The sequence below is a fragment of the Leptinotarsa decemlineata genome, unplaced genomic scaffold (assembly GCF_025532065.1).
Source record: "Leptinotarsa decemlineata unplaced genomic scaffold, Ldec_3_MD MMD2_P_RNA_scaffold_11, whole genome shotgun sequence".
Classification (NCBI taxonomy): domain Eukaryota; kingdom Metazoa; phylum Arthropoda; class Insecta; order Coleoptera; family Chrysomelidae; genus Leptinotarsa; species Leptinotarsa decemlineata.
In genome coordinates this window covers 4,877,565-4,898,685 of record NW_027412525.1, presented here as the reverse complement: position 1 = coordinate 4,898,685, position 21,121 = coordinate 4,877,565, and the positions used below count along the sequence as shown (strand labels likewise).

Here is a 21,121-nt window from a genome sequence, read left to right as displayed (position 1 = left end):
ATTCAGACCGCTTTTGTTTATTCTACTCAAAAGTTTGAGCTTGTGTTTATCATCTGGTACAATATGCCTTATTTTCCATTCGATTTTATTTATTTCCAAATCAGCATCAACCTCACCTATATATGAGTTTTTGAATGATCGAGCGATAATCAAAATCAATTCCTGTTTGGCATTCAAGATACTTTTGTTGTAATCTTCAGCAAAACCCATCAAATATTTCAGTGGTAGTTTTCCACTAAAAACATGACTGTTTGTATCCAAGATATCTTGCTTCAATTGTGAAAGTCCCCAACCAGATGTCAATAATGTGTTAGCATGAGATTGTCCAAATGATATCATGGTTTTCATTGTAGATGTTATCCCAGGTTTTCTAACAACAGCCACTTGTTCACCTCCCATTTCATAACGAATTTCGTCAAAGAGAAATGCAATTGCATTATTCGAGAGATAGCATGTTTTCGCTACATCTTTGGGGGTGAATTTACCTTCTATGTAAATGAAGCTCTCGGCAATATCTAGTATAACATCTTGATTATTGATTGCAATTCTGATTTCATCCGAATTCCTGAATAGCGGTGATCCATAGGGCTTATATGTGTGCTCATGTAAACTTATGAGAGAATGATCGAGCACTGGTTCATTGAATATATTCAACTTTTCATTGTTTGTTTCGAGCACCATTGTTATTTTCTCACTTTCAATCCAATCGATTTCAAAAATTTAAGATCACTCACAGACAGAGCGTTATGTGCTAACTGTTTAGCATACACTTGTGGAATGAGCTTCTTTTTATGCACACCTTTCTTTTTGATAGTGCAACTCGTTTGGGATTGTTCAATGCGATTTTGTCTATTATAAATGAAACCCATAACAACAGTTATTCGATTTTCTTCAATTCCAAAATAATGAAAATCTCTTCTTCACTTCCAAAATCGATAAGGTTATTTTTTTCATCCAAAATACGCACTGTAATGTTGTGAATCAATTGACGACCTTCTGGACTGACAGGCATATATATAATACTGTGTGGTTCTTTAGTAAGATTGTAGCCAGGTTCAACATCAATATCGAATGAGAAAAGAATGTGGGATTCTTCACCATTTATATATGAACCAGATATTATATTGCAATCTAAGCGGATAAGTCTCACAGTTGTAATGTTTATTGGTAATGATGATTCATGTATCTGATTTGGTGGAAATATTTCATGAGCGAACCCCATCATTTCTGCTATTGAATTTGGATGTGTCAGATCAATTTCATATTTGGATCGCATTTCACATTTGAATGTATTATTATTGGCGTGTAGATAGAAAATATCATCTGCAACGACATCATTTGGTTTTTTATCATGAAACAATCTGAACATGATATGTTTCTGTATGACGGCATTGATCTCTTCTATTTCATAAGCACCACATGGAATTTCAATTGTCAACTTTTGGGGTATCGATGAGTTGTCATTACTGATTCTAAAACTAACTAAGTTATTAGCTTCAGTTATATTATTGATTGTATTGCATCCATAGAATCCCAAAAGTCCTAATCCATAACGACTGTTCCTATCCAATTCAATTGGTGGAAAAAAATCCGCACTCAAGACACTTGTCCCGACAGCTTGTAGCTCGAACTTTCGTGACATGACTGATGAATATTTTGAAACACATTTCAATTTATTATTGTACACAGCAACAGCACATTTGAGACAATTTACACTTTTTGGAAGGTGTTGTATTGTAATAAGTATCATTTTTATTGATACCAATATTCACATCCTCTATATTACAAATACAACACATAGATTTCCGAGGTATAGGACCGTCATTAACATCCGATTCTGAATTTTGATCGTGGTGGTGGTGCTCATAACAATATCTATGTTTCATTATATCGATGTCATCTTGCAGATGCTTAGGCAACTTTTCCCAAACATATGCAATCTCATGTGCAACACATGCAAGTATCACTTCCTTAGGCATATTTGCAAGCATCACTTTATCCATTTTTTTCAAGGTACCATATTTTGAAAACATTCTAAGTGAAAACCCCATTCCCTTGATAGCCTCCCGATCCAGTTTTGGTGTTGAATCCATTTTTATTTGGAAAATTATTTAGAGAGAAACTGCAAGCACAAGTGACCACAGAGAACTGTATTAAATTTCTGTTGTCGATCATAGTTATATTTGATTTTTACATTCGAACATTTTCGAAAGAATCGAGTCAATTCCAATGGTGGGGGTAGATCTCCAAAACTATCGAAATATGTGACTTCTTTCCCACATTTTTTATATGCCACCCAATGTGTTCCTGGTCCACTTATTCCATCTAAATTAACAATAGCTGTCTCGTTTTGTTTTGGACCTGAAGATGGTAATCTATCACGCATAAAAACACCACGAAAATGTGGAATTTTCATTTTTTGTGCATAATAACTGAGATCGAGATCAGTAAGAGGCCTCTGAGGTAGGGGTTCAATTAGTTTTTTGTTTTGTTTGTGGCTTTGTATGGTTTTAAATATAGTCCTAAACCTTTACGGTATGGTTTGAGATATATTCCACTTCCGCGTTTGCCTAATGCTACAGCCTCCATGGTTTTATTGTGACGATTGGCTTCCATTAAAGCCGCTCTGCTGGCTTTTGCCGAATTCACGGCCTTGGTAATACCAGCAGCAGCTCCCGCCAAACTTCCTAGTGCGGATAGTCCAGCAAAAATTGGTATCAATGGTAAAAGTCCACCGATCTTGGGAACAGGAATTATGCGTGGTGTGCGGATTTTCTTCTTTCCACCGGCAGCTTTAAGGTATTTACGTGCCGCCTGCAATGCCACAGTGATAGCTTTTTTGCTATTATTCGTCACAAATTGATTCCCACCAGCTTTCTTCAATACATTTCGCACTTTATGGACTATCCCAGCACCAAATGCAACTTTTTTAATTTTATTTTTCTTCGTTTGTTTCCTCTTACATTTTTTCTTATTGGTACTACAACCCATGCCCATATGTCTTTTCGCTTTCATAATGTTGGTGACAAGTAATGCAGCTGCTCTTTCCCCAATACTCGCGTCCTTCGATTTAACCCTATCCCAAGCGCTGTATTCAAGTTCTTTGTCGGCTAAATGTCTTGCTGCAAGATCGGATGGATGCTTAGAATATTGAATATCGTGTTTTTTGCATTCAATATCTAATTTATTGATTCCAGGGTCGTTACGAGCTAAACGTTGTTTCAATTTTGTACCCGGTCCACAGTATTGATAACCTCCGGTAGATGTAATTCGAAAGGAAGTTTGTTTATTAAATCATTAACAAAACCACAACCTCTTTTAATTTTACGATCACTTTCAATACGTCCGTATCGTTTGATGGTACACATTGAAATGAATAAGCTAATAACATTTATATAGTCTCCAACCACGGCACGATGCGCATTGTAAAACAGAAAGAAAAGTTTGCTGTAGATAATCTAGATGAGAAATTTGGTTGTGGATTGAATGGACAAAGGGTATTCAGACATGGTCCACTACTTCCATCATCAGTTCGAGGACTCATTATAGGACCTTCAAATTGTGGAAAGACGAATGCAATGATATCACTATTAACACATCCACAAGGACTGAGATTTAGAAATGTGTATCTCTATTCGAAATCACTCAATCAACCTAAATATCAGTACTTGCGAAGTGTTTTGGAACCTATAAAAGGATTAGGTTTTTATACATTCAGCAATAATGCAGAAATAGTGGAACCCTCCGACGCTAAGCCTAATTCTGTTTTCATTTTCGATGATGTAATATGTGAAAAGCAAGATATTATTAGATCATATTTCTGTATGGGACGTCATAAGGATGTTGATTGTTTTTATCTAGCACAGACATATTCACGGGTACCCAAACAGTTAGTGCGTGACAATACCAATTTCATTATAATGTTCAAACAAGATGAGACGAATTTACATCACATTTATTCAGATCATGTTTCACCCGATGTAACATTCAAACAATTCCAATTGATGTGTGTTAAATGCTGGGAGGACCAATATGGATTTCTAGTCATTGATAAGGATAGAAAAATAGATGAAGGTAGATATCGCAAAGGATTCGATAGTTTTATATACCCATGATCTTGTTTTTGGAACTTATTCGATCACTGAATATTGTAGTGGTCACTTCACCAACGAATTAAGCTTTAATTCAAAAAAAAGGGCATTATGAATACAAAAAAAGATCCTGAAAATAAAAACAATGAAATAAATTTGAAACGTCAACTAGTAGAGACAACAGAAGCTGTCAGGCAGAAATTCAACTCTATCAAGAATGATAATATTGAAAATCGTACGACACTTGAAAGATTGTATGAGCCCATAATGAAACCATTGAATGTTTTATCATCAAACGCTACTTCTAAATCACCAGTGTTATCACCAAATCATGGAACTGTTCAATCTACTTCAAATTATCCCATGAGTACTCCAATAGGAAGAAAACAATCTTTTGGTAGTGTATCATCTGTGAATAGTGACACGAGCACACTTCAAGACGATATGAGAACAACTCTATTCGAAACACCATCATCGTCCCACATCGATTCCTCGGATCCTGACATCTCACCTGTTATGAATGAAAGTGGTGAAGATGTTTTGATGAAACATTTGAATAATATAAAATCTAGAAATCCAGCATATGATGGAACATTTGGCGTACGTATGGATCCAATTACACAAAAGCTGAAAATGGGAAGTCTAGTGGTAAATTTCAAAGATGGAAACATTTCATTTTGGGATGCTAATAAAGTGAAAAAATATGAATGCGCAGGTAGTCCAGAATTGTATGATATGATTTTTTTGAAGAATCCACAAGATGTTGATAATGAAGAAACTCGTCAAGTATATTCCAAAATATTGAAAATAACGAATGCTCCATATAAACAATATCATCTGAAGAATGGTTTTAAAAATACAAATTCTAAAAAATTTCGTGAAGTTATCAAACCTCTATTAGACTCACGACAATATCCAATAAGAAGTAGAAGTAAAATTGGTGGAGCACTCAAACGAGTGAAAATGGAGAAAATATATAATTCTAAACCTGTGAATTATGTGTACTGGAATTCACCGAAAGAGTTAGTTGCTCGCCTACGACTATTGGTAGCTTCAAAGTCAGCCGGACATACCGGACATGATAATGAAATAATTTCAATAATTGAAGAATTACGTGAAGAAGGTATAATATATTAACATATTCACATGTAATGATCACTGTCACATCATCATTCAATGCAGTAACATTATCACCTTTTCTCTTTAATCATATTGAAATAGAATGACTAATGAAATAAGTGATGTCAAACGACAAGTTGTTAATGAATTACATAAACCTGCAAGACGTAATTTTCGTAGAAGAATAACCACCATCAAAGGTTTTGCAGATCTATGGCAAATAGATTTAGCTGAACTGCAACCTTATGCAAAAAGTAATGAAGGATACCGATATATACTTGTAGTGATAGATTGTTACTCCAAATATCTGTGGACTGTAGCAGTTAAAGATAAAACAGGTAGTACAGTAACTAATGCAATGAAACATGTACTGAAAGAAGCCAAATACTCCCCCAAACACATACAAAGCGATCAAGGGAAAGAATTTTTCAATAAAAGCTTCTCATCTCTCATGCGAGAATATAATATCAATCATTATTCAACATTTAGCACAAAGAAGGCAGCTATAGCAGAAAGAGTGATTCGTACAATAAAGGCATGGCTCTACAAGGAATTTTCGATGAGAGGTCACCACAAATGGCTTGATATTCTTCCAATTATAACTAGTAGATATAATAATAAAGTTCATCGTACAATAGGTATGGCACCCATCAATGTTGATTCAACAACAAAATTAAAATTCAAGGGTATCAATGGAATTGGAGGAAGACAAAGTAAACCCAAATTCCAATTAAATGATATTGTACGTATAAGTAAATACAAACATATTTTTGAAAAGTCTTACACTGCGAATTTTACCACGGAGCTATTCAAGATTGTTAAAATTAATAAAACCATCCCAACGACTTATAATCTTGAAGATATGAATGAACAGCCGATTAGAGGATGTTTTTACGAAGAAGAGTTATTACGAACCGAGAATCCTGACGTATATCTGATTGAGAAGGTGTTGAAGAGAAGAAAAAATAAAGTATATGTAAAGTGGTTAGGCCTTCCTAGCGAACAAAATTCTTGGATTGATGAATCAAATATGGTTTAAATGTATATAATAGTGACTTTTATGAATAAAGTAATATTAAAGTTCATTATTGTTTTCATTTCAATTATAAGTATGTGAACTGAAAAATATTGCAGCGGTAAACATTGCCCCAGCCATTCGCAATGTTCTGTGTATACCAAACCAAATTAATTGTATACTCCATTCCCGCTTATATTTTTCAACTCACGATATTGAAAACACATTATCATTCCCAAAACTAATCGCCGTCACTTTGAAATGCAGTATCCAACTCTTTTTGCCAATTATCTCTCACTGATAATGCTGTCTCATAAAGCTTAGTCGACTCCTCAAGCTCAGCCTGAGCTTGCATTCTCGAACGTTGATGGAATTGCTTATCTTTACCAATTTTTGAACGGAGTTCATCAGCATCTTTAGACATTCTAGCCAATTCAACCTTCGCTAATGCAATCTTGGCATCTAATGCTTCAAGAGTTTCATTATTAGCATTAATAGCTCGCTCACTCTTTTCAAGTTCAGCAATAGTCATCTGTGCCTTTACAAGACGGCATTTTGCTTTCCTTTTCATTTCCCCAAACCGATGGAGGGGGCTGAAAGAAGATAGCGGTTCAGCTTTCAAATCACTCTTCATTTCTTTAGGAGTACCTTTTGGCTTCCTCTTCGATCTGTCACTTTTCGTTGCGGGTTTTTTCTGTCGCACAACACTTTTGGATTCTTTCTTTTCTTTAAAGTCAGTGACAATCGATGAAGATGCCTTAGTAACCTTCCTCTTGATTGTTCTAGATTTCTTATCAACACCAAGAGGAAGGGTAGATGAAGAGTGTTTGAGTGATGATAATTGCGAAACGATCGGATTTTCAATAATAATTTGCTCATTTGGTTCTGGCACATCTGCAAAGTTAACGAAGTCGTTAATATCAAAATCATTTATCGAATCTTGACTCGATAAATGTAATACTGGAATATTTTCAAAATCAGTCTGATCGATATCAACAAGTGGTGAACCATCTTCAGCAATCAATAGCGGCATAGAGCTCATGATTATTAAGGTCTGAGGAATGATATGTGATAGCAATAGAATGTGGATAGGAAAGGTGATGATGTTACTGAGACCTCACCATTTATAGAAGAAAATAAACTAGCGCATGCGCTCTTTCATCAACTGGCACATGCGCTCTCTCACTAAACTATTCACGCATGTAACAATCTTTGTCATTTAAGAGGAAAACTTTGTGTTGCATGCATGTATTTTTAAATGTTAGAAAATAATACAAATAAATTCAAAATATATATATATTTATTAATAATAGAGGACAATAACGATAATAAAAAATGAAAAATGTTAATATGTCTCTGTGGATGTGGAACGTTCTTTGACTCTATTCCTCAATAGTTGTTGCTCGTGCGTCAAACACCAACATTGAAAAAAATGGATTCTCCTATTGGGGTAGAGTTGACCAACCTTCTCACACAGATCCCAAGTACTTCTACATGCATTGCATACATGATTCCAACAATTCATGGAATATGTATCACAACGCAAACAACGTTGCAGTGGAGTTGGAACGGCAGCACAGATACCACAAATATTTCTACAGATACCTATATTGTTAAATATTATAGGTTCGGAACACTTCAGACACTGTAACTGTTGTTGACGATAATCCGATTTTGTTCGCTTCGGTGGATGAGAAGGAGGCGATAGTTGAATCCGCAACACGCAATCACTACACATACCAGTACATGGATTGATTGAATCCTTAGGTCTACTTATTTGACAAAAGTAGCACACAATAGCCCCTGCAATCATCATTGGGTAGACACACACTTTTGGTTTTTCATTCCACTCTTTTGGAAACGGCATTTTACTAATTCGATTAGAAATATAAAGAGATGACTTACAGAAACTCTGAATGCTCTCTCCTATACCTACGATCTCTATTTATACAAATCAACATCATGTGGAAGTATAGTGGGATAACTTCTCCTACTATTCCACTCTAAACGAGTCAAGTGGGAGTCGCATCACCTCCTATATAAGTTGACTTGCAAACCTAGAGTTCATTCATTCACTCTCTACAACTGTGAGCAAACAACAACAAGATGAATTCTGCAAAAATAAATGCTGCATTAAATAGAATAGCTGCTGTTGATGAAAACAATTGGATAGACGAATCAGATGATGAGGATGTCAATGTTCCGCTAGAGGAAGTAATAGTTGAAGCAGAAGATGTTGGAGTCGATGAAGATGAGATAGACGAAGTTGAAAACGAGGCCAACCAAAGCGACGAAGATGATGACGTGATGGAGTTTGAGAGGGTCATGGATGAAGAAGGAGATGATGAAGGGATAGAAGCTGACACAACTGAAGGTGATGGTGCTATGAGGATCGGTATGCGAACACTCAATGTCAGTGAGACACTGGAAGATCCCTTGGATTTGTATTGTGCATTGGATGCATACGTATTGATCAGCACAATAGATGGAGAGAACAAAAAACTATGTTGGTGCTGCTTTCGGTTTTATTCGCATAGAAACAATAATGGAGGGTGGTATGCCCATGTCAACACCCACAACACTGTCTCAATTATGGAAATGGGACAGAATTGGTGTGAAGCTTGCGAGAGGCCACTAACAAACTTCACCCGAGTATCTACATGTATTATATGTAATAATGTCCAACCTGTGGCACAATAACCGTGGACCTACTGGTCAAAAAAAAAACAACAGCCCTTTTCAGGGCTACATTATTCACACAAACAGTAGTTAGTTGTATTAGTATTCATAGATTATGTGACAAATGAATACTTTGATTAATAAAAGTCTAAGTTGGAAATTTGTTAGTCTTTGAATATCTATACATTATATGACAAATAAATTACTACTTTGACTGAAAAGTCGAAATTTGGAATTTGATAGTCATTGAATATCTATGCATATGATGAGTACTACTTTAAATGAAAGTTGAAGTTGGCATTTGTCAATCATTCATATGCATATAATGATGAATACTTTCACATACATATATTTCGTTTGAGATTATAATGTTAACATAATGTTAACAATGGTATGAATCTGTTTCTGTTTGAAAGTATAATGGTAGCTCTGAAAAGAGCTATTTTTTTTATTGTTTCAGTCTTTAATTGTAGCCCTGAAAAGGGCTGTTATTTTTTTATTAATCCATGCAATGATATGGACTAACGCTCCTCATCATCAGAAACAATAATTATGGTATCGTCATCTGAATCAGATGATATACTAATGATATCATCCTCATAGTAGTCATCTGAATCAGATGATATACTCATGATGTCGTCGTCGTCATAATCAGCTGAATCAGATGATATACTAATCACATCATCCGCATTATTATCGTCAACAGCATCTATGTCGTCCTGAATACCTTGTTCCACTCGTTCTGCGAAATCATCAGGAAGATCATAGATTCGCTGCAGAAATTGAGCGAAGGTTGTACTCAAATGATCAGACGTTGAATCTATTTCATGTACTTGGATGGGTCCTGTACTCGACATTGTGGAAGAATGATATAGAACTGGGATTGTTGCTATATTTATATTGGAAGAAATGAAATGGAGGGGGTGAAATGTAGAACAGTGTTTGAGATTCGAAAACATCAAGAATGAAACTCTGAGCGATTATTAGGAGAAATTCTAGTGATTATTATGGAAAAAAAAACTAATAAGAGGGAGAGGAAGGGAGGAAGACACTGCCCCAGCCTCGCAGTGCCTCGTGTACACCAACCAAAAAGTGTGTACTCCGTGGAAGGAAAGGAAAGGAAATGATGGACGAGTAGATGATTATATGTCATCATCGGAATTGAGGACATCATCATCGATTAGGATTGGGGATGGCGGAGGACTATCCTCGATGAGGATAGGGGATGGTGGAGGACGTCTAACGTCAAGCTCGTCATCAGCATCATCACCAGAGTCGTCGTCGTCATCATCGTCGTCGTCGCTACTCATTGGGACAATGTCATCATAAGCAGGGTCCCACCATCCGTCAGGATCTGGATATTCCGAGTCATCCAAGTGTCCTTCGTCACTGCCAGTGACATGCTGAACTTGCATCCTGATGTCGTGATCCCGGTATTCGTATGGCGGACTGTGGGGTTCCGTGGTGGAAGAGACAACCTGTACCTGGCTGTTATCCCAGTAATTGAAGTTGTACCCCTGATCCGGGCAGCTATAGGGTTCGGAGGTTGAATCGGGTTCCATCTCGATGCTAGCTGATCAACTGAATGTTTCATCAGATGATTTCTACTTTTATACTTTCGAGAGGGAGTGGGAGAGGAGTGGAACATTGAGTAGGGGTAAATTGTAGTGTGACATAAGACATATTCAATGAGTAGGGGTAAATTGCAAAGTGACATAAGACATATTCAATGAAAGAGATACTTGAATGGATAAAATACAAATGAAATATACTTGTCGATTTCACTATGAAACATGTCTATTTTTTTATTTTTTAAATTTTCTTCACATGAAATTATTTACAAGTGATTAGAGAACACAAAAATTGATGTGAGGTATTTGTCTAGAAGAACTTGGAATTGAAATAAAAAAATAATAATGATAATAAGAGGAAGTGAAGAAAAATGCTCCAACCATCGCATTGTTCAATGTGTACCAAACCAAAAAACAGTGTACACCCTTTATTTCACTTCCTTTTCCTTTATTCAATATAAACTTAACAAATATAAACTTAAAACTACCATAATTAAATACTCCTAACTAACCTAAAACTAATCTTACATTTACACTTCATCTACAAAAAGAGTGTCCATAACTGTCACTACTTTTTTGTACAGCTCTATCGAAGAGGTCTTTGCTTTACACCTTTCCTGCAGAGATGCATAATTCCGATCTATTTCGGCCATTTCCTTTTGGAGTTCCCTCCGTCGGTTATCCATTTCAGCCATTTGTCGCTTCATGGTAACCAACTCGGCCTCGCTAGATCGGGCAGCTCGTTCTGCTTTCTTGCATCTCTGCAGAAAAACACTCATCTTTTCACTAACCTCTCCGATAGGCTGTGGCACCAACACCTCAGGATCCGCCGGTGTCGCTGGCAGCGGTGGTAGTCGCGTCACCAACGGCGACAATATCACCAACTCCGGAGAAGGACTCCTCGGAATTTCCACTGCTGCTGGTGCTGCTGCTGGTGTGGAGGCCCTCTTACGAGAGGTCGAAAAACTACCTGCATAAGGATTAGTCCTATTGCAAGTAGCTCGGTACTTTGAAATAGGACCAACCTTTGCTGCAGGTCGTTGGCAAACCTTCTTCACAGCCCTGACTTCCTCCTCCTCCTCGAATAAGTCAGGGCTAGAAGATCTGCACCTAACTCGCGAACGCGAAGTGGTTGGCTGGTCAACCGTCACCGCTCTCGAAGATGCTGCCTCCTCCTGGTCAGCGGACACCGGCAGAATAGACGCCACAGCATTATTCACCTCCTGTGTATTGGTTGCCATTCTGAAAAAGAAGAAATAATACAAAGTTAGTTGATATAAAAAATAACATTCCTAATTTACTTACTCAAATATCAAGTTGGTCGTTGGAACGTACTGCCTTGTTGTGGAGTGGACTGCTCTCGATGAGATGACTTCTCGAACTGAATGTTGTGGAGTGCTCTCCGGAGGGTATCGACTTCGATGCGTGAGCGGTGGGAAAATGGTGGGAGCGCACATGCGCGATGAGGGTAGGGGTGTACATGCGCAAATGTTGGGAGTCGGGGGGGCGGGGCTTCGGGGAGGGGAGGGGCGGGGCTTCGGAAAGGGGGCGGGGCTTCGGAAAGGGGCGGGGTATCCGAAAAGTTGGTGGCGACGGGGGGGGGGGGGGGGGGGGGGGGGGCGTGGCCCTAACAGGCCCCGCCCACTGCCTGGGCTCCGCCCAGGTGGGTGGGGCCTCCGGCCCCAGGTAGGCGGGACATCTGGAGAGACATCTACGCCCTCTTCGCGCGCGCGTTCGTAACATAATATGCAACCGAACACCTAACCTAACGTATTAACGTATTAACGTAACCTAACCTAGTACGCTAACCTACCGCTATGCAACCGAACACCTAACCTATCGTATGTATTAACGTAACCTAACCTAGTACGCTAACCTACCGCTATGCAACCGAACACCTAACCTAACCTAACCTAACCTAACCTAACCTAACCTAACCTAACCTAACCTACAGTAACTATTAACCTAACCTAACGAGGGAATACTAACCTAACACCTAACCTAACGTAAGTATGCAGCTAACCTAACGTAGCTATTAACCTAACCTAACGAGGGAATACATTCACCATGTTGGTTCCATTAATACATCATCAGTTGGTTTTGGTTTTGGTTGTATTATTCTATGATTTGGATTAATGTTCAGTCCTGGATATCCCAGTCCACCTGATGATGATGGCCTGACTTTATAGTTTCTCTCCAAAACTTCTTTATGGTTTTTCTCCAATACTTCAACTCTCTGTTCCAGTACATCATACTTTTTCATTGTAGTCCCTGTTATGTTTGACATAGCATCAAATTTTTTATTTGTAGACGCTGTTATGTCAGACATTTTTATGTCTACATCACTTGTAAGTTTGTCAAATTTACGAGTGAAAGTTATCCGAGCCTCTGCAATTTTATCGTTAAATGCTTGCCGGGCGTCCCGAGCAATATTGCCTATTGTGGATTGTATTGCAGCTTGTAGGGCTAGAAGTATAACTTCCTTTGCTCCATTAATTTCCCCCTCAAGATATGATACAGTTACACAATCACTCTTGTCAATTGGTTCACTTGTATTTTTCAATATTTTCCTTTGCATGTCATAATGACCATCTTTTGTTAATTTAAAACCATTCCCAGGAGGACCTCGAATGACATTACCACCCCATTTTCTTTTTCTACCAAACTTATCGATTGTTTTAGACATTGTGCACTCTACGATGATTCTCTTCAAACTGATATTTCTGTCATTTACATTATACTATATATTGCAGTAATTGATTAGGGAAATAGAAATAATACAAATAAAATTTTAATCATTTTATATTCATTACAGTAATACATATACATACATACATAATACATTAATATCACATTACTTCTATCATATATTATTAATTATAAATGGCTACATAAATATCAATATTGAATTTTCCGGTTTTGAAGATATTGAATGATATTTCAATCATTGATCTCGGCAGATAATAAATTAATCAATTGATCCAATGGAGTCTCCTGAGATTGTGATTGTTGAATAATATTACTTATCCAACGAATGTTCTCATTTGGATCGTTTTCATAAAATTCAATATCATTATGACCCCAAGGAAGAGTGTGGGTAGTATTCGGAATGATAAATCGTTTATCATCGTGATATGATAATGCAACTTTATTTTTTAATTCAGTATACATATCATGTAACACGCTTCTAAATGAATTCATCTTTCTGAATATCATACCACCTTGTTCGACGATTTTTTGATAATCTTCGCATGTCAATTCATTCTTTATTACAGATCGTTTAACCCCTTTGGCTTTCTTAAATTCACCATCAACAGATTTCACATAATATGCTTTAGCACCTGTACCATAAAAACTCATGATTGGATCATTTGGAAATTCATCTTTGAAGTTACCCAAGACTGAACTTGTTACTGGAATATTGAATTGGTTAACTATACTGTAATTGGATGTATCAAATCTACTTATGTTAGTTTTTATGAATTCATAAAAATTTTCTGTGTTTACTTTAAGAATGAGCGAGTCGGTATCTGTGTAAAGTAAAGAGACATTTTCATCAAAGTGTTGTTTGATGCATCCATAGAAAAAGTCATACATGACTGTTTTAGATAATTCTAATATGGAAAATCCCAAATATAATGGTTTATCGTAATGAACCTTCACTCTACCCAATTGAATGGCAACGAAATTATCAGTGAAAATTGAACAATTTTTGAAATTTGGTTTGGCTATGAGAGTGCTGGCACCTATATTTTTCTTTATATTTTCCCAATGTGTAACGAGTCTAACATCAATTCGATTATCTACATTCTCCATTGTCTTTCCATACACCGCATTATTCATTAGTTTATAGAAATCTTTAACAGATTTGTTGTTAGACCTATTACGCATTTCAGTATTAAGATCTATATAGGGTTTCATCCAGCATGATTGTTTGAATTTCAATACTCTATGTGTATTCATTACAATCAATCCATTTTTGACAGCTTGCTGTAGATTCCTATAATGAACAATATATTTTCTTTTATCATTCAAATTTGGAATTAATTTGGGAATTTTCGATTGTGTACGAGGTGGTATTATTTTTTCGACTAAAAATGGAAGGTCAGAATGTTTATCATGCAACTCTTGTGGATAATGAATGTCCACTTCAAATACATACCCATACGGACTATCAGTACTCACATCCATCACATCGAGATTAAGAATTTCATTTGGTGTCAACCATGTAAATTCACTTGTTGGTAGAGGTTGTGACATACTGTGACCGTATAGATTTGTTGCATCTAAATATGTAATGAATGTGGAAGGTTCGTTGGGATTATAATTGGGTAAAAATCTATTATTTGCTATATGTTTCCTCTCGCTACATTGACTAATTCCACCTCGTATACCTTTTTGAAAAAAGTGAATCATATCAATGTCAGTTAGTAATTCCAATTCAACATTAGTGAACTTCAACATGGCATCCCATGATAATCCAGGTGCAGTGTAATATTGTGCCGGATCTAAGTTATATATCTCTAAACTTGTGGTGCGGAAGTTTTCAAAAATATCACATAGTAGCAATACATCCGACTTCAAATACAAATCAGAGTATTCCCCCAAATTCTGACACTCGAATAAATTCCAAACTTTTCTAGCCCTATCATAATCAGTTTCCGATATATGTTCACAATTGAGTGTGTCATAAAACTGATTTTTTGTCGGAAGTAATGGATAATTCAATTTGTCAATGTCATCAACAAAACTATATGGAAATACACCTTTCTGTCTCATCAAATTGAATTTCTCAATTTGTGGGAAATGTTTGTGCATCTCCAAACATTGATCGGAGGTCAAGTTTGCACCCAACTTCTCCAACGAATTAGTCATAAATTTATAACTATCGATAAATCTCATTTTGAGATAATTCTTCCTAACCACACCATCTTTATCGGTATAGCTGTGTGTAAAGAGATGCTTCGTGAAAGATATATATTTCTCTTTAGTTTGCGGGATAACATCAACTTTCTCTTTATTCCTATACAATTCTTTTATGAATAAATGACAATCATAACCACTTAAATTATGAAAAATGATAGGTATGAAGTTTGGTATTTTGAAATTTAAATTACATTTCGAGTGAGCGGCATGTGATCTTTTCTTTCCTGTGACATGACAATGATCTCTTACTTTGACGTCACCATCAGTAAATGCTTTATTACATATACCACAAGTTCTGGCTGCAACAAACTGTTCTTCTTCTTCGACAGTTTGTGTATCCATTGGTTTAGGGTTTCTGAGATGATTTTCATGTATCTCTTTCAAATCATCTTCAATGCTACTCACAAATTTCTGAGCTGCATCTACACCCCTATATGTAACAAATTTTGTCAAATCATCATTATATGAACACTTTATCAAATAAGCAAATGAATATGGGGCATGTTTGAATGTTTTAATCGTGTATGAACTTCCAGGATTTGGCTCATTCACATGAATCGGTTTAAGCACTGATTCAAAATCAGCATACACTACAAATGGCACCCTCATTTGCCTCTCAAAGTTTTCAAACATTAGTTTATTTTCCGCAACCATTCTACCATATTTATTGATCTTTAAATTAGTAGTTGGTGTTGTGGTACTAATGTGATTACAATCATACATATTATGACGTAAAAGCAATCTCTCATCAGAAAAATATATCAAACATCCGTCACAAAAATATTTTTTCTGTCTATGAGCTGATAGTTGATTAGAAACTAATCTTGAAAGATCTTTGATCCAACAATAGTGACCATTACCGGAGTCATCAGTTATAAACAACAAATTGACATGTCTCCGGAGTCTTCTCTGTGAGTATCGCAATGGACCAATCACTTCATACTTCATTTTACCCTTCTCAAATGTACTCTCTAAACCGTAAACATTAATTGAAATATCATTCCTATCTTCGAATATTTCGATACTCTTATTATTAACTTTAACCGGAAAATCCATACCTGTGACATCTAAAACAGTGGAAAAATGTGGATATGACGTAAGTTCGGACACTCGACTATCTGCAGGATATAATGCTGATGTTATAGCCCAAGCAAAACAATATTGATCTTCATTACGAACATTCACAACAGCTTTCTTCCATTGAATACATTGAGGCAGCTTCACATATGAACGTCCTTCCAGTGGACTGTATTTATTAATGTTGACCTCGAGAAACAATATTTTTTCACAAGTCCAACCTGAATTATAAAAAAAAAAAAATATTACTATTCAATCTTATTGAAATTTTTAAAAAATAAATACCTGAGTCACGATCCTGGAACTCAGTCGTTTGTGCCACAATTACATCACGGAATCCATCAAAAACAGCATTCAAATCTGAAGATTGGTCCACTATTTTATTTTGGGAATTAAATGACTTCGTGTCCCTCGAATCATCAGTCTGAAGAATATAATTCCCAAAAACTTCCATATTCACCTTGATGCTTTTATGGATCCTGATGGCTGATTCCAGTAATTCAATGACCTTCTGCCTAATCTTATTGAAAAATGAAATGTAGTCACTGGTTACAATCGAACTCTCCACCCTGTATGTAGCAATGCGGCAATTGAATGCATTCGTTATAATTTGAACACCGTCAGACAATTGAACACATGCATTATTTTTATGACTCATGGTTCTTCGGTGAGAATTCACTTGGCTCATAGGAATTGTCACATTACAACAATTGCACGTATACATAGGTGTTGCATTATCCACTCTCACCCGTTTCACTGCAGGCCCTCCTTGGCAACTCTGGAGCTGATGCCGACGAAGATTATCACTACGAGTGAAAGATTTACCACAGTCACAGGAATACATTTTATATAATAGTTCTCACTAACTCACTTGATGTAAACTGACATAGCCAACACTCGTACGCTTCTTAAATACACTCTGATAGGACCCGTCAAGACGTCATAGCCAACCCCACTTCTCAACTACATGCGCCAAGATTACCTCCCAACTGAATGCGATAACAGATGTCGATATACGAGCAAGCAGTGGTCGTTGCGGTCTCGGAGAGGGTAGACGCTAGGCAAACAGTCCTCGGCTGCCGTTGTGTCACCATCGATAGCGGGGCTAGAGCGAACCTTCATCGCTTCAGGAGAGGTGAGGGCAGACCGATGAATACGCATTACTCTGCCACACGTCGTGGAGTGAACATGTCGCTCTCTAGCCGTTGAACGGTTATTGCTGTGACGTCACTCCACTACTAACTTGGTGCCCTAACACCGATGGAGCATTTATTACTTGGAGGATCTTCGAAGTATGCAGACGTATGTTTGTACATAGACAAACAAGCACATGATGAAACCCTGTACCGTGCATTCTCCTACACACACACATAAACACACAAAATCTCATATGAAAAAAAAATCTGAACGATCCATGCACCAGACACTTCAAGGTCACAACGCCTTGACTTCACTGCACAACAAAAAAAACTTCACCAAACAACAACCAATAAAAAAAGCAATTAATACGTCATAGTGGTGGGGGGAGGCCGAGAATCAGCTGTAAACAACTACTGACCTCTATTTATTGATCAAAATTCAACAGGGAAATTGTATTTGAATATGCTGGAAACCACTGTTGATCCTGGATATTGTATTGCATCAAGATGGAGCACCACCACATTACTCCAGACAAGTAAGAAACTATTTGGATACTACTTTTCCCGGTCGTTGGATTGGCCGTCGAAGTCCTAAAGAATGGCCAGCCCGTTCGCCAGGTTTGACACCTTTGGACTTTTTATGGGGTTATTTGAAGCAGAAGGTATACGAAACTGAACCTGCTTCAATATTGGATATACGGCAGAGAATAATAAATATTTGTAGAGATATTGACGTTACTGTGTTCGAAAATGTTCAGCGTGAAATATCGGATAGGCTGATGTCAAGAAGTTCAAGGCAACCATTTCGAGCATCTTCTGAACTGACCTCAATCTTATTACCTCATATTATGTAGTTAAATATCAATGTATTCAGGCAATTATTAAAAGTTCCACCATTTTGTAGTAGTTGAAGATATTGACAGTATATTCATGTGTCACAAGACCCCCTGTTACCCTATTGATTAGACTTTTGCTCCTCGTTTGAACTGAATATTTGAGTGATTAGGTACCTCAAGCACGCACGATAAAATCGGAAATATATTTTGGAAAACATTCTTGATCTGTGAAAAAGATAGCCCTCCTACGATACTAGAGGGCTATTTTCAAACAATTATATCCATTTCTGTCGTGTAAGTATATCGGAAGTTAAATTTGAACGCATAGAAGAAGTTGATCAATTAATGAAGGAAATGAAATAAGCCTAAAATGACCTCAATTTCAAATTGCTGAAAAGTGAGATATTTCGATTTGGTCCTGTTAGCTTAATGATGAAACTGGCAGAACCCTCTGATTAATAAACATCACATGGCCATGGATGAGAATAGGAGTCTAAAATGGGCCCAAAATTCACAAAATATTTGTATGTCTTCCACATTTAGAGAAAATTTTCAAACAATTATTTCCTTATCTACCGGGTGTGTCTGAGGTAATCACCCAAATATTCTATTCAAACGAGGAGCAACATGAAGGAGACTAAAATTATTATGAGATCAAAGTTTCCAAAAAGTGAAGGATTTTGATTCAGTTTTCACAGATTGAAAAAAACACACAAACTGTGATAGGGGGACAAGAGGGGCCAAAATGGACCTAAAATTATGACGTAGCCTGATTCTACAATATATCCGTTGAATGAAGAGCAAAACATTATGGATAGAGTACAAAATTAACCTAAAATTATGGACAGAAAATAAATATAAAAATTCAAAGTGGTTCTATAGCGTAACAGGGGTCTATAGGTGTGAATTTACCCAAATGATAAATATTTCAATATTTCGCCATTATGAAATTTCATTTGCTTTCATCTGGCCAAGTTTTGGTCGAATTCAGATTTATTACCCGCGTAAAAAAGTTCTTCAAACCCTGAAATTTTAGTAAGGCTGCCAAAACAGCAAGAGCTGCAATGTTTCGTTATATCATGATTTCCATGTTTTACTCATGTTTCCAGTGTTCCAAAAAATATTTCAATATCTTATTTATTTGTAAGTAAAGATTTTATCTACCTATCTCCGTAGATTAATCAAATCCTGTTATTAATATATTTTACCTTTTGTATAGCAAGCTTGGAGTTATTAGTGGATTTTAGGCATTTTGAAGACAATAATCTGATGGAAAAAACCTGCATTGATTTTTACTGTTACAATAAACTATTTTTCGAATAATTTGAAATGTAATATTCTACTCATAATTCAATTCAACCATCCAAGTTATCCTAGTATTACTGTCAAAATAAAACAATGGAAGGAAGTGGTAACAGAGCATTGTCAAATAAATTATTTAATGAGCTACTGTAACAAAATTCATGTCATACTTAATGGTATTGAACAACTCACAATACACTAATAAAAGCAAGCAGACAATTTATGACAATTAATTCAAGAGAACGTTTATGGCAATCAAAGAGCAATTTGAAATGTGCGCAGGCGCACAACCCTGGATTTTCACTTGCACCTGTACTTGAACCTGACCTGTCACGGGATACACTTTCTAGGGGTAGCCTAGATTTGGATAAACAGGATTTAAACATAGGCTAGGTCAAGGGGGAAGAACCAACTATATGTAACTGGATTGTGACATGCTGAATTGAAAATGACTTGGATGATATCGTAACGGTGTTTGTTGTAACTATTCCTACACCTACATTGAGATAGGGACAGCCCTTTTCGCCTTTACGGGCGTTACCTAAGGCAGGACTCAAAGCGCAGAGTTGCCGATTTATATAAACACGAATGATTAAATAAGCAACCGGATTATTCAGGTCAGCCACAAAAGAATAAACTGTTACGAACGTTTCCCTTTCGGTATCACTTTCGCAGACTGTATAGAAATTATCCAAACAAAAGTGAATCTACCTACATCACCGTTCAATGTACATCGAAAACAGGTTTGCGAAAGAACGCACGTAAATAACATTGGCGACTGTGAAAGATAACCTGCAAATTCATGAAGTCATGCTTTGTTAAAATGACACTTAGTTACCTCCTGAACTCGCTGAAAAAGGCACTTGCAAGTCAATGTTTTCATTATCCGTAGAAACTTCCAAATCCACTTCAGCATTAACCACCGAAACTGTAGATATGCCGTTTTCGTTTTGTGGTGCAGTAGATGCGGCAACAGAGCTAGGAACGCTCATACTTGTCGCTTCTTCATGCATTGTTTATTAGATTAAGCACTTATCCCGTAATGATAACCGAATTTACCACGCCTCAAGGTCCTAGGAATTACTGACCTTCAACTTCGCGCCAAGGTTTCACCAATATCTATTTCTTAGAACGATGTAAAAATCGAACGTTGTATAAATGTAGGTCTCTAGGCCACTTCGCTTACACTTTGCATTCAGACAGACGTGACTGCAGTAGTCAAATGACCAACTACTTACATAACCTCGCTCTTGTCAACATGAATTTTATTGAATGTATTTCATTCAATTGAGATCCGCAAGGGAAACAAAAATTAATGCTCATATTTAAAATCAATTAAATTGCCACTTATTCTCTTATGGAATTT

At 36.7% G+C, this 21,121-nt stretch overlaps 3 protein-coding genes across 3 annotated transcripts in view; all 3 read right to left on the bottom strand.

The window, feature by feature from the left end:
- ftz-f1 (ftz transcription factor 1) overlaps positions 1 to 21,067 on the bottom strand; it is a 345,263-nt gene extending 324,196 nt beyond the window's left edge. Inside the window, 1 exon segment of the mRNA XM_074170214.1 lies at positions 20,594 to 21,067. Coding sequence (XP_074026315.1) covers positions 20,594 to 20,768 — 175 coding nt within the window. The 5' untranslated portion in view covers positions 20,769 to 21,067.
- Positions 7,508 to 12,086, bottom strand: LOC141480317 (uncharacterized). The gene is made up of 2 exons (XM_074170230.1): positions 11,781 to 12,086; positions 7,508 to 11,717 (listed from the first exon to the last, which is right to left on the bottom strand). The coding sequence occupies exons 1-2, from the start codon at positions 11,930 to 11,932 to the stop codon at positions 11,006 to 11,008; spliced, it is 864 nt and encodes a 287-aa protein (XP_074026331.1). The 5' UTR covers positions 11,933 to 12,086; the 3' UTR covers positions 7,508 to 11,005.
- Positions 12,118 to 18,040, bottom strand: LOC141480292 (uncharacterized). Its single transcript, XM_074170210.1, has 2 exons — positions 12,384 to 18,040; positions 12,118 to 12,311 (listed from the first exon to the last, which is right to left on the bottom strand). Exon 1 carries the CDS (start codon positions 16,455 to 16,457, stop codon positions 13,416 to 13,418), a length of 3,042 nt encoding a protein of 1,013 aa, XP_074026311.1. The 5' UTR covers positions 16,458 to 18,040; the 3' UTR covers positions 12,118 to 12,311; positions 12,384 to 13,415.
- Positions 21,068 to 21,121: the final 54 nt, after the last annotated feature.